We start from the raw sequence: 15,623 nt of genomic DNA, 5'->3' as shown, positions 1-15,623 counted from the left end.
ATAGTTGTTTCTTTTTTTGCAGCTCAAGCTTAATGGTGTTATTCATCCATTTAACCCCTACTTGATTTATTATTTGGACTCTAGGTATACAGTCAGCCATTGCTTCATGCAAACACTTCTTTACCGCCTCCCATGCACTCTCAACTTCTAGCCCTTGCAGTTGTATATGCCATGGCACTGAACCAAGCAATCTCCTAAGCTTGTCATACTTGCCAGCACGGTAATTCCACATATACCCTGTCTTAATCGAAAATTCCACATTTTTAGCCACCTTCCAGGTGAAGACCTCATGATCACTCTCACCAATAGGTGGCAACATGGTCATATTCACTACAGTCAAATTCTCAGATGCTATTACCAGGTCAAGCACTCTCAAATCCCTAGTATTTTCAATTACATGTTGTCTCAGATCGTTATCCCTTAGTAATTGAATAAAATTCAATTTTTTCCTCACATGTGTCCTCTCCTCCTTCCAATCAATGTTACCATAGTTGAAATCCCCCATAATAATTACCCTCCTTCCACTCATTTCATCAATTTGTTTATGCATACTATCTCCACCTTCTATTCCATCACCTGGTCTATAGCAGCACCCAACTGTATATTTTGTTCTGCCAGTCTCAATCTCACACCAAATAGCCTCAAATGAGCTCTTTTCACTATCCTGCAATACAACTTCAATTCTCCTTGGCTGCAGTTCATCAGCTATCATCAATAACACTCCCCCCATTTTATTCTCTCTGTCCCTCCTAAACACACTATAACCCTACACATTCTATCCCACTAACTATATCATCTTCTGTCAGCCATGTTTCACTAATGCCAATAACCTGGTTGGCCAGGAAGAGCCAACCAAGGCCAAAAATTCTTCCTTCTTGCTCCTGGCATTAGTATACATGAAATGCAAAGGGCCCTTTGTCCCATCCCTATCTTGATGCATTATTCTAACTATCCCATTCTGATTACTTGTCCTTAGTACTGGCTTGGGTACATTATATACATTCTTACACTCAACTATCTCACTGATGTCCGCATATCCACTTCCCCCCATCTTTGGTAGTTTTAGTTTCCCTGGTTCTGCACATCCATTTTCACTTCATTCAGCAACACTTTTTCCATTCTCTGCACACCAAATCCATTCAAATGCATGCCATCCATCTTGTATAAATCCTTTCGCCTATCAAACTCATTCCACACCACACCGTCTACATAACCTGCACATAAAGTCATTTGCAATTATGGCCCTCCTTCTAAACTCCTCTCTGTTGTACCGCGACAACAGACTCACCATCCTAACTCTGTCACTCTTTTCTTTCGCTACCTTTAACAATGATAGAAGACCTGAATGAATTGTTTGAGGTAGCAAAAGAAAAGAGTGAGAGAGTTAGAATGATTAGTCTTTTGTCACGGTATGACAGTGAAATGTTTAAAAGGAGGGCTATAATTGCAAATGACTTTATGCGTGGGTTATGTATGACGAGTGGTGTGGAATTTGTGGATGTGTGGAGTGAGTTTGATGGGCGAAAGGATCTATGTAAGATGGATGGCTTGCATTTGAATGGTTACGGTGTAAGAAGACTTGAGAAAGTGTTGCTGAATGTAGTGGATGTGCAAATTCAGGGAAACTAGATTTGTTAGGGGGGAGGGTAGAGATACAGTCCTTTTGGAGGCAGTTGAATGTAAGAATGAATATAATATGCCAGAGCAAATAAGGACAACAAATCAGAGTGGGATAGTTAATATAAGGCATCAAGGTAGGGTTGGGGCTAATGGGGGTCTTAAATTCATGTACACTAATACTAGGAGTATTAGGAACAAGAAGGAAGAGTTTTTGGCCATGGTTGGCACTTCCAGACCACAGGTTATAGGTATTAGTGAAACATGGCTGACTGTAGATGATATAACTAGTGGGATTGAATGTGATGGGTATAGTGTGTTCAGGAATGACAGAGAGAATAAAATGGGGGGAGGAGTATTGTTGATGATAGCTGATGAGCTTCAGCCAAGGAGAATAGAAGTTGAATTGCAGGATAGAGAAAAGAGCACATTTGAGGCCATTTGGTGTGAGATTGTGGCTAGCAGAACTAAATATACAATTGGGTGCTGCTATAGACCAGGTGATGGAAAAGATGGTGGTGACAGTATGCACAAGCAAATAGAAGAAATGGGTGGAAGGAGGGTGATTATTATGGGAGATTTCAACTATGGTCGCATTGATTGAAGTGAGGAGAGGACACACGGGAGGAAGGAACTGGATTTTATGCGGTTATTAAGGGATAACTATCTGCGACAGCATGTAATGGAAAATACTAGGGGTCAGAGAGTGCTTGACCTAGTAATTACATCTGAGGATTTAGCTGTAACAAATATGACCACATTGCCACCAATCGGTGAGAGTGATCATAGGGTCTTAACTTGGGAGGTGGCTAAAGGTGTAGAATTTTCAATTAAGACAGGGTACATGTGGAATTATCGGGCGGGAAAGTATGACAAGCTTAGGAGTTTGATTGGTTCAGTGCCATGGCATGTACAACTACAAGGACTAGAAGTTGATAGTGCATGGGAGGTAGTTAAGAAGTGCTTGCATGAAGCAATGGCTGACTGTATACCTAGAGTCCGAATAATAAATCAAGTAGGGGTTAAATGGATGAATAACACCATTAAGCTTGAGTTGCAAAAAAAGAAACAACTATGGAGGGAATTTAAGGAGAAGGGTGACTGGCAGGCACATGACCGGTATAAAGCGCAGGCCAGAAGGGTGACGAATGTGGTAAGAAAAGCAAAAAAGGATTACGAGAGAACATTGGCCATGCAGGCTAAAGAGAATCCTAAACAGTTTTTTAGATATGTAGCAAGTAAAAGGAAAAATGTACATGGCAGATTGATTTTAAAGAATGCCGATGGTAGGGAGGTAACTGAATCAGTTGAGATAGTTGAGTTACTGAGTGAGCACTTTGGAAAAGTATATCATCCAGGTGGTGACATTGCAGAAACGAATAAACCAGTAGATTATACGGGAATTGTGGTTAATGAAGTGGAGGTGAGTAGTCTATTGCATAACCTCAATGTCAATACATCTGTGGGATTGGATGGTATACCAGCTCGTGTTGTACGAGAAGCAGCTAAAGAATTGTCAGTACCCTTGACCATTTTGTTTAATTTGAGTCTCGGGTCTGGGTTAGTCCCGAGCGGGTGGAAAGAGGGGAAAATAGTTCCACTGCATAAAGGTGGTTCCAAGACTGCTGTTGTAAATTACCGACTGATTAGCATATCAGGAATCATTGTCAAGGTCTTAGAGACAATAGTCAAGAGGAAAATACAAGATTGGATAGAAGAAAATGGGATACTGTATCGGGGACAGCATGGTTTTGTGAAGGGTATGTCATGCTTCAGTAACTTGCTCACGTATTATAACACAGTGACGGCTGAACTGGATAAGGGTAATGGGTTTACGGTGATTCTACTGGACCTTGCCAAGGCCTTTGACAGGATTCCACATGGAATTCTAATCAGTAAATTGCAGCATATGGGAATGGACATAGGGTTGGTGAGATGGATAGGAGGGTGGTTGACGGAGAGATATCAGAGAGTGGTTTACTTGGGAGTAGAGTCCACAAGACGGCCTGTGACTAGTGGTGTGCCACAAGGATCTGTTCTTGGACCACTGCTGTTTAATTTGTTCATAAATGATATAGGAAATGATCTGAGAGGAACAGTTCATTTGTTTGCGGATGATGCAAAGTTGGGTAGGGCAATAGTGAATGCAGATGACGTCAAAATTTTGCAGGATGATTTGGATAGATTGGAGGTCTGGGCTAAGGAGAATGGATGTCAGTTTAATGTGGCAAAATGTAAGGTTATGCATTTTGGGGTGAAAAGATTGGCAGCAGTTTACTGCATTGGTGGAACCCTGCTCCAGGAAATTGATGAGGCACGAGATTTAGGAGTGTTGGTGGATAAGGAATTGAAATTTAGGGGACACATTGCAAAAGTGACCAAAACAGCTCATCAAATCACTTGGTTGCTGAAGAATACGTTGACAAGCAGAGACAAGCAGGTTATTGTTCCTCTCTATCGAGCCTTGATAAGACCCCATCTAGACTACTGTGCTCAGATTTGGTCACCTAGGTTTCTTCTTGATGGGGAGGAGGTGGAGAGGATCCAGAGGCGAGTGACCAAGATGATAGCAGGTCTGTGGAATGAACCGTATGAGAACAGGTTGAGGATTTGTGGGTTGCAAAAATTGGTTGATAGGCGGAGGAGGGGAGATATGATTGAGACATTCAAATTACTGAAGGGTTTCTATAAAATTAATTCAGAAGATATTTTTGAGAACAGGGCTGGTTGTGGGAGAACTAGGGGACATCCATGGAAACTGGGCAAAAGTGTGGTTAGTAAAGGTGTTACAGCTGGGTTCTTTACTTTTAGAGTAGTGAATGAGTGGAATGCGCTCCCTGAGTCTGTAGTGGATGCTGTGACAGTGAAGAGTTTAAGGTGAGGTATGATAGATACTGTATGAATGTCAGATAGTTGTGATGAATATGATTTGGGGCCTCCCTTGATGAGTCTAATGACTCCCTGGAGTTGCCCGTAATAATAGTAATAGTAATAATACTTTCAAGTCCTCTCTCATAAAAAATTTATCTTCTTTCATTTCATTCGTACCCGCCAAAACTATCAAATCTTTCACCCTCTGTTTTTGCACTCTAATACTCTCACTTACATCCTTAAATTTCACACCTGGTAAGTGATGAAAATAATGCTTACATGCATAATTTTCATCATTTAAACCATTTTCTCTCTCTGTATAATTGCTTTCACCCTCTCTTTGATCACTGCTCTCATTGCCCTCTTGTACAACATCGCAATTCCCTATCAAGCCACTATTTTTACTCACATTCTGGCTTTCTTCAACCACAACAATCTCACGACCTGACACATACTTCAATTCCTCACTTTCCTTACACTTTCTGCACAGTCTGTGACCACTATCATTTCCATCTAAATTCCAGTCTCTTTCGGGAAAGCATACATCCTAATTATCATAATTGAAATCATGCATAATGATCACTCTTTTCTTATTAGCCAGACCAATTTGCCTATACATTTCCTTATCATTGCTTCCCAATTACCAGGTCAATAGCAACACTCTACTAAACATTTCATCCTGTCCTTCTCCACTTTACACCATACTGCTTCAAAACTACTGTCACTATTTGCTCCCTGTATCTCCACCCTAGATGGGCACAATTCCTCTGCCATCATCAACAGCACTCCTTCCTTTTTGCCTTATCAGTTTACATGAAAGACTACATATCCCTCCATATCTACATATCCCCACATCTTGAGTTTATATAATAGCTTCTTATGCAGAATCCTGTAAAATGCCTTTGCAAAGTCCAGCAGTATTGTGGTATGCTTATTCTGTTTACTGAACTCTGCTGTCACTATTGTAAACATGAGCAAATTACTAAAGCAAGACATAATTTTAACAATCCTCTATATAAGTTTAAAGTGCTATCAACCAACTTCTTGATGTGGGTTCTAATCATCCTCTCGAATACCTTTTTGATTATTCCAGAGATACAGAGTGGTGTATAATTGCCTGCACTAGTTTTATCATTGTGGAATTATCTCACTTGCCTTCTTGTTAATAATAGTGTTCACGTTGACACTCAGGTACAGCCAGTTTACTGGATATGCTTGTGGATATCTGATAATGCAGCTCACTACAAGGAATGGACACTGGGTCAAAAGTTCAGGTTGATTCTCTACATCGCTTGTCAAGGTCACCTCCCTGCTGTCTAGCTGTGATACTTAAATAATCCAGATTTTTCTTGATACATAAAACTATAACTTAATTATTGAGTAGGTCATTCTGAAAAAAATTCAGGCTTTCTGGTATCTTCACTAGTGCAATGTGAACAACATGAGAGGAAGTTTATAGAGGGAATTAGAATTTATCAATAATATAAAGAAAAGTTTACCTGATGCTACTGTTTTAGTTTTCTATTCTTAATGATAACTGCAATATAAGAATGTTAAAGATATAAAGAAATCAAACTCAGTATAATACAAATTACAAATATTGCAATATTCCTTACCTGTTCAACATAAGCTTTATTAATATACTGAAAATAATGTGGTGCCAATTCTAAAAAATACTGCATTTCTAGCTTCTGCATTTGCTTTAAAATAAATCTGTCATCTGGAATAGAAGAATGTAAAATAAGAAATTACATTTTGTTAATAATTATCATGCGAGAACTTATTGTCATCATATATATAAAAAGAAACAAACAAACAAAAGAAAAACTGAACTGGGTAACCTCAGGAGCTTTGTTGATAAATGGTATGCCTGTTTGATGAAAGGCTGTTCATTTAAATCATGCATAAGATGCAGATGAAGCAAAGCCTTCTCAGACAAACTAATACTGTGATGCAAAGACTGATGTATCCAACTATTGACCAATCTGTATCTCAGGAGTGGTGGTGAAGATTTTGGAAAAGTTGATTAGGGCTTGTATTCAGAAATGGGTTGACAGAGAATCTCTACTTTGCAATGAACAGCATGGGTTTAGGTTTGCTAAGGGAAGGTCATGTTTTAGCAACTTGCTTACATTCTATAATAAAGTTACCATTGAGCTAGACAAGGGGAATGGATACGCCATAATACTTTTGGATTTTGCTAAGCCATTTGACAGAATACAGCATGGAAGACTGTTGCATAAATTGGAGAATATGGAAATGGATTTAGCGTGGATAAGAGGATGGCTGACTGACAATATCAAAAAGTGGTATATAGGGAATGTGAGTCTGAAAGATTTAAGATAACCAAGTGGTATGTACCAAAGGATCAGTCCTTAGTCCACCATTATTTAATCTGGACATCAATGACATTGGAAAGGTTTTGACAGGTGACATACAGTGATTTGCTGATGATGCAAAGATAGGTAGGGTAATTAGGAATGCGGCAAATATGCAGTACTTGCAGAATGATTGGAATAGGCTGGAATTGTGGGCATGGGAAAATGGATGTCAGTTCATTGTCAGTAAATGTAAAGTCATTCACTTTGCATGATTAGATATCCAATGTTGTATTATACTGGTGGGATCAGGCTAGGGATTTTGGAGTGTTAGCAGATTGGAAGTCGAAGTTCAGGGGTCATGTAGCAAAGATTGAAATACAACTAAAAAGATAATTGCAATGCTGAAATAAACTTTGACATGTAAAGATAAAAATGTCATATTGCCTCTTTACAAGGTCTTGATAAGTTCTCACTTGGACTATTGTGCCAAGTCTGGTCTCTGGTTTCCGTTGTGAATTCTGATACAGTGGAGAGAGTGCAAAGGAGAGTGTTAAAAATGATATCAGGACTATGGAATACTGATTATGAAGACAGACTGAGAATTTATAGACTGCAGACACTAGCAAACAGGAGAAAGAGGGGTAATATGATTGAGACTTACAAACTTCTAAAAGAGTAATACAGGATTTCAGTTGATGGTTCATGGAGGGATGGGAAAGGACAAGAGGGTATCCTTGAAAGTTGAGAATGAATGCCACCAAGAAGGGAATGAGATCTAGATTTTTCTCTCATAAAGTGTGTGTGATTAGAATGGATTGCCATTGGATGTTCTGTGTGCAAGGATTGAACAAATTCAAGAACAAGAATGATAGCTAATGTTTATAGTATGTGGCCTCCCTCAATGAGTTCCTGACTCCCTGAAGGTCTCTCTTAATAATAATAATATTCACCATAAAGATAATGGAGAGAAAATGATAAATTTTGCTGCAAGTAAAAATATGGTTATATCCCGATAAAGATATCCATAAAAAGACAATGAATATCTCCAGGTTGTACAAGTTTCAATCATACTAATCATGTGTTAATATGATCAAAATTAAAGTATTCCTGTTTAAGGCCTTGTGGATTGCCACCCAGTGATCCAAATGCTGTGAAACTTTGCAGGAATATACTGGTGACATCTGAGAGAAAAAAAAAAGCAGTTCCAAAATTCACCACCAGGGGCACTGTATGATGTACCAAATGTAGATGTAGTAATTTTTCTGGGTATGTAACAAGGAGAAAAGTGATTTGATCTGATTTTCCCTTTCAGTCATTTCTGACTGTAGGTGACTTTGTAGGCATTGTCCACAATGTATTCCTGATGAGATTTTTACAAGGTAGTTCACCATTGCTTCCCCCCCCCCCCCCCCAATTTTATCTGGGGCTTGGGACCGGCATATGGCTGGTACATATTCATGACTGTAATCCATGTGTGTGTTCAAGGGGCTGTTTGCCTGTTCTGGGGAATGAAAAACCCGAGTTTCCAGGTGAAAAAACCCCCCTACCTCCATATAAGACCGGTTAACTCACCTTTAGTTGAAAGAGACAGCTAAAGGTTCCTCACGTCACTGACGGGAATCGAACCCAGGTCTTTCCGACCAAAGGGCTTCGTCTATATTGACTGAGCTATGCAGGCTCTAAGAAACGTGACATATGCATAAACTAACACATTTTTATTCACCTCTATTATGCATTCATGGGCTGTACTATTCAATGTGTTGCCCTTTCCATCACGCCACAAAGTGCATTCTTTGCACGGTGTGTTCAATGGCAACACAACAGGGTGGGACTGATGTTGCACACATGCTGCGTTATGCTGTCTTTCAGTACTGGCAAGTTATCAGGATGATCCCAATAAACCCTGTCTTTGAGAAATCCCCAGAGCCAGAAGTCACATGGGGTCAGATCAGGTGAATGAGGTGGCCATGCAGTGGGAAATGCATGGCTGATCACTCTGGCTTCTATGAAATGTTCTTGAAGAACCTCCTGTATGGATCGATCGTTGCGTGTGAAAATGATGAAAATGACCGAATAAATGCACAGCTGCTATAGTTGTGGCACAACAAAATTGTTTATCATATTGTGACACCTGTTGGCAGTAACTGAACAGGTCAGAGGACTCAACTGGCAAATGTCTTCAAAGAAGATGAAGAAGAAGAATGGTCCAATGATAAACAAAGTTGCAAACCCACACCAGACAGTAACTTTGGGTGAATGCAAAGGATTTATTGGATTACGTGCGGGTTTTGCATAGCTCTTACCTAGCAATTGTGGGTATTTATGACTCCATTCAGATAAAAGTGAGCCTCATTTCTCCATAAAATCATCCATGGCCAGGAAAGGGATGTGCAGCATCAAACTCCACTTGAGCAGGGAATGTTAAAGCAAATGTCAGTCGACTTTCAAAGTCCTGCAGGTACAACTCCTGTGTCAGGGTTATCTTGAATGGGTAGAAATGAAGAATTTTCAAGAGAGTTGTGCAAGGCACTGTGTCTTGATACAGCACATGCACTGCAGGAATCAATGCTGCTATTCACGGCCTGCTCCACAATGGCAGTAGCAACTTCATTCACTTGTTGTGAACTGATTGGTTTGCAACCTCTGCCAGGTCTAACTCCCAATGATCATGTTTCTTGAAAATGACTAATCATTCATTGTAGAGCACATGGAGATAGTGGATCTCGGCAACATTTGTTCAGGTGACGAAATTCACAGAGTGCAGCAACAACAATGCAATTGTTGAGGTAGTATAGCTTTATGAGCAAAGCACATTGGGGCAAGGTTAGTGCCAATACTGTGGATGGTATTAACAACCAGAATGATGGAAAAAATCCTGTATCCATTTTTTTAAACCCTTCTGGCACCTGTCAAGTTGCCCGATCCCCATTAGATATCACTTCTGCATGATGCATAATGTATTCTTGGAATGTTTCGCAGCATTTGGATCAGCGGATGGTGCTCCACAAGGCGATAAACAGGGATATTTAATTTTGATCACCCTGTAGATCAAAGATCTACATTAAGTATTATGGCTATAAGATACAACAAGCTCCTCATATAGAGGAGTTGTGATTATTCAGATTACTGGTCAAAATTAAGTATAAGTGTAGAATCTTGGTAAAGAAAAAAGAGAGACACAAGTGAGACACTTTATGCTTCTGCAGGTTAAACTAAAGTTTAACCTGCAGAAGCATAAAGAAGATGAAGTTACAACCAATTTCCATCAGCAACAACAAAAAAAAAAAAAAAGCAGAGAGGCTGAAGATATAGATAAAGAACTAGAGAGAAGTTGGACATATTAAAATATGAATTCAGAACACTGCACAAGAAACCCTACAATATAAAAATAAGCAAAACAAAAGACACTGGTTTGACGAAGAATGTTCAAGACAATAAAAAATAAAAATAAATAAAGCATACAAAGAATTTATTGCAAGACCAACTAGGATTAAAGAAGGAAAATATAAAGAACTGAAAGATGAGATTTGGTTAAAATCTGATGAAGGAAGAAAACACTAGCCCTTAATGGAAATGATACACTCAATACACAAGATATGAAAGGGCAAGCATAACCTTAGACATGTATATATAACATTTAATAAGTAAATTAAAGGATGATACAAACCTGGGCTAGATGTGTGTAGATATGTTCAAGGAAACATATTAATAAAAAAGAATCACACGCGCGCGCGCACGCACGCACGCACACACACACACACACACACACACACACACACACACACACACACGCACACGCACACACACACACACACAAAGATGAGCTTCTGTAGCTCAGTTGATTCCAACAATGATCTTCAGTTGGAAAAGACCTGAATTCTCCCATATCAGATATAAAGAATTTTTATCATCTGTTTTCAGTGGAAGGTAAATTAGTTGGTCTATGAAGCCTGCAGGAATTTTCCTCCCAGAAACCTAGGATTTTTAACCCACAAAACAAGAAAACTGATCAAAAGAACAACTGACAATCATAACTGCATGCAGACAGAATAAACGACTCTATTAGAGCAATGAATCAAGTTTCAATGCGGCCATGTTACAGTGATAAGCTATTGAGCATAACATGCAATGGGAAATGGGATATATACATGAGTTAAATCTGTAACTAATATATAGGAAAATATGTTTCCTTACCATGAGTTTTGCAAAATGTAGAACCAGATTTTCCTCCTCGAGCAGCCCATATAACAGAACGTGAAAGAGAGCGTATATAACGCTCTTCTCCTTCAGGAAATAATAAGCAACGTAATTTACGAAACTGTTCAGCAAAATACACTCTACAGTAAAAACGTGCATTTGGATCACTGAACTGTACTTCAATGTGGAAATTAGGTACTTTTATCCCCGATTTACTTGATCCTTTATCAGCTTCCTGACTGCTGAATGCAAAATCTGTAAAATTCACTGCAAAGGAAATAAAGTAAAATTTTTTCCCCCTCAATAGTTAAAAAGAAATAATTGAGAGCAAAGAATCCAAAATAAAGACTAATGTTTATACATGCATAATTATGTTAAATTTTTTTTCTGTTGGGTTTGGTGACAAAGTAAAGCCTTCATGTTATTACTAGTGAGCCACCAGTTTGAATCCTACTGTGACATTTATACTCATACTGAATCTTTTGGCTTTGGAAGTTTATTGGAATTGTCCTAAAAAAGTTGTAGATATTTTCATTGCTTAATGAAGGCTTGAAGAGCCATGAGAAACTATATTGCTTATTTACACGAAAACACAAGGCATAGGTCATAGGCATAAGTAATATAACTATGACACAAGTTTCTCTAAAAGAACATAAACTATGTTGTATATCTTTATTTAATTCATATATAATTTTATGGCTCAGTCTCAGCAATGCATTATAAGTGTTCAAAGCACATTCACAAAATAATAATTTTGAAATAACTTTTATAATGCATTGGTTGCTTTTCAAAAAGTAACAGTAGTTCAAAAATACCAAATACCAAGGAAGACAAAAGTCAGCCATCTAACTATTGTCCCATTGCTCTCACCTCATCAAAAGTGACAGAGAAGATTATCATTAATCAGCTTCACTACTTGGAGACCCATCAGTTAATTAATGATCACCAATATGGATTCTGCCATTCTCATTCTACAGCTGATCTCCTAACTAATCTAACCCACTTTTGGATATAGGCCACAGAAAGATTTGGAGAAACCCCAGTTATTGCTCTTGATATTTCAAGGGCATCTGATAGTGTCTTAGTGTCTGGCATCGAGGTCTCCTTAACAAGCTACCACCTTATGGCTTCCTTCTGCACTCTGTGATTGGATTGACAGCTTACTCACTGGTCATTCATTGCGTGTCATGGTGGATGGCTTCCTCACATCAGATTTCTCAATCAATGCTAGAGTACCCAGGGTTCTGTACTCTCAACCACACTCTTCCTCCTTTACATGAATAACCTACTCTCTCTCTCTCTCTCTCTTCTGACTTCAAATCCTATTTACAGCTTTGCTGATAATAGTGCTCTTCATTTCCTCTTCCTCATTTGAGAAATCCTGTAGTGCTCAAATGACAAAAGCCTCAAGATCTTCCATAACCAGTGACTTAAAAACCAATCTCCTCAACATCTTGAAACTGGGTGAAGATTACTTAGTAAAGTTCACTGCAGGTAACCGCACAAAAGATCCTATCTCACACCCTTTTACTTTTGATAATGTTCTAATTTCCTTTCAAGATCAGCATTCTCTTATTAGATTGACTGTCACATCCAATTTATCCTGGCATAAACATATTACATACATTGCCTACTCAGTCTCGAAAAAGCTTGGTGTTCTTTTCTGTTCAAACCATTACTTTTTTCCCTCTTAATTCCTAAAACTTTATAAGTCTTATAGGGTGAATAGAAACACTCAAGGCTTCCCTAAGATGGTCTTGATGATATTCAGAAGAGGGCAATCCACTTAATAGATAATCCTCACCTCACAGACTCCCTTCAGTCACTTTCCCGCAGGCACTCTGTTTCTGTACTGTGCCTTTTTTATAGGTACTTTCATGGATGCTGCTCTTCCAAATTGGCCACTGTCATTCCTCCACTTTCTTCTAACCATGTAAGAACTAGAGTAGTCACTGGCCAACACCCATATCCTGTCTAATGCCAAACATATATGAAACAAAGTTATCTTTCTTCATCTATACACTTCTATTCTTTGGAACAGTCTCCCCATACTGTTTTTCCCATCGAGTACAATCTCCAATTCTTTAAGAAATATATCAATAGGCTATCTCTTTCTCCTTGATTACTTACCCACACATAGCACTGTAGTGTTATAGGTCCTGTGACCATTCATATCATCATAAAAAATAAAAATAATAGCAAGCACAGAAATGATCTGTGTGTGTGTGTGAGAGAGAGAGAGAGAGAGAGAGAAAGGTGCATTTCACAATAGTATTCTTGTATGATGATGTCTTTCATTAACATAAAAAATATGAGTTTTTTTGTTTTGGTAATTTTCTATTTTCATTTAAATAGACCATTTGAATCGTTTATTTAAATGAAAATTGACATAGTACAATAACAAATTTAGTAGAGATTCTATATACCAAATTTCATTAACTTATATCCAGCCAGAGTGGAATATCAGTTCTACCCGATTTATACCAAAACGGAACTATCACAAAAATGTTTCATATGGATTCTAGATATCATCTTTTATTAAATACGTATAGCCAGAGGAATTATTATTATGGATCAATAGAAATTATAAATATTTTGTAAATGTTTTATTTTAAAACTTTTACTAGTTTCACTTTGAAACTCTTGATGCACTGCTCCTGATATGTTGTATGAAAGACAATTACTTTCCTACACTGTCACTACAGTGGAGGAAAGTAGCTGGCTTTGATGTAATATACATGACTGCAGTGGTCACAAAATGAAACCTTGAAACATAAAATAATAATAATTATTATTATATGGGTATCGCCATGGAGTCAGATGACTCATCACGGGAGCCCATAATATCCTTTATACACATAATACCCATACTATCCTTAAACTCGTTCACTGTCAGGACACTCACAACTACTTATGGCAATCCATTCTGCTCAATCACCACAATCCAAGCAAAAAATCTAGTCTGCAGCATACATCCTTACTAATCACACTTTTATAAGGTGACCCCTAGCTCTCTCTTTTTTGTCATGTATTGAAAATTTTCTTTTGTGTCAATCTTATAAACTCCTTAATAACTTAAGTTTCTATCTTGTTCCCTCTTTTCTGTTTATCAACTAAATTTTGCAATTCACTTTCAATCTATCCTTATAGGGAACATTCCACAGACTCATCACCAGCTTCAGGCACTTATCTCTGAATCCTGTTCTAACACCTCCTGACCCGAAGAAACCCTGGTAACCAAATCCGAGCACATGGGCATGGATGTTTGTGATTGTCTGTGGAAATATTAGTGGTGGTGGTCGGCAGTAGATGGCATTGGTGTAGTTGTGGTCAGTTGGAGGATTGAGTGGTGGAGATAGAGATGTAGAGCAGGTGCCCTCCCTCGATGAGTCTTTGGACTCCCTGGAGGTGTCAATTAAAAATAATAATAAAGTAGTCAAGATAAGACCGAATCACAGCCTTATAATGAGGGACAATAACCCTTTCTTTACTTGTTAGGGTGTTTTGCAATATATCCTCTGAACATCAACTCTGTCCACCATTATCCCCAAGTCCCTAGCCTCATCAATTTCCTGCAATTCAGTATATCTTCAATGTGATACATGGAATGTAATCTTTTCAACTCAAAATGCATAACCTTACATTTTGCAATGTTAAACTGATAACCATTATCTTTTGTCCACAATGCCAATTTATTTAAATCATCCTGCAGGATATCTAAATTCACCTTTACCCAGAGGTGCATTGGTATATTTTTAACAACCAACTCGCTAAAAAAAAATGTTCTGTGTTCACCCTTTAGGGTTACTGACCAAGGTTCATGACAATTCTAGATGAAATTCTTGAGAGACATTGAGCATGGGAATGCTGTTACCTTAGGAAACAAACCAGGAAAAATTAAGCACATGTTTATTGAAAAATAATATTCCTGTGAATTGCTAGAGAAAATTATCAACACGCAGGCTGTCACATAGGAAAAAGGTTGCCAAATTAAGCATAGATCTCTGCTGGATTTCCCGTGTCACCATGTCCAAACTTGTAGAAAGTTTTTTCACTTACTTGGTTATCATATAAAGTTGTCAAGAAATTATATTCTTGTTTAATCCTTGATCCAAGTGTAGGCAAAGAAAGGTTGTACATGATATATATCTTCACAACTGGGTTACTTGTATATAGAAACTAATGACTTCACATCAATTGCATTAGTATCCCATAATGCTAAGCACACCCCTCTTGGATGTGCTATGCATTATGGGAAGGGTCACTCTACTCTTCTTGTGTAGAGGCTTAAGTGCTGTGAGGACATTATGTTGGAGGTTTAATGGATTTTTTACAACACTCAAAAAGAATTAAAATAGAATTTAATACTTCCTATATTTCGTCCTAGTCACTAGGACATCTACGGGGATTACAAAGACAATTAATGTAACATGCACACAAAAACTTACAATACTAAGCCCAACCACGTGGGTGACAATACAGTCCTATCTAGGTGGAGCGCCCTCTAAGGGCAGTTGTAGGTGGCCTGGAATGTAAGGTGGGACCTCTGGTGATGACTGTTTCCCAAATCTTCGGAAGCTTAATGCAACCGTATTTGTTAAGATTTGGTTGGTTTTT

At 38.3% G+C, this 15,623-nt stretch overlaps 1 protein-coding gene across 1 annotated transcript in view; it reads right to left on the bottom strand.

Moving 5' to 3' along the window:
- The window catches only part of fab1 (1-phosphatidylinositol 3-phosphate 5-kinase fab1), a 757,444-nt gene that overhangs the window by 46,339 nt on the left and 695,482 nt on the right, over nt 1–15,623 (bottom strand). The window contains exons 37-38 of the mRNA XM_090401892.1: nt 11,004–11,273; nt 6,105–6,208 (exon numbers count right to left, since the gene is read on the bottom strand). Of these exons, the coding sequence (XP_090258018.1) occupies nt 6,105–6,208; nt 11,004–11,273 (374 nt within the window). The remainder of the gene's footprint in view (nt 1–6,104; nt 6,209–11,003; nt 11,274–15,623) is intronic.

This window comes from Typopeltis vanoorti, chromosome 12 (assembly GCF_054136105.1).
Source record: "Typopeltis vanoorti isolate ZY-2024b chromosome 12, IOZ_Tvanoo_1.0, whole genome shotgun sequence".
Taxonomy (NCBI): Eukaryota; Metazoa; Arthropoda; class Arachnida; order Uropygi; family Thelyphonidae; genus Typopeltis; species Typopeltis vanoorti.
This window is presented reverse-complemented; position numbering and strand designations above follow the sequence as displayed.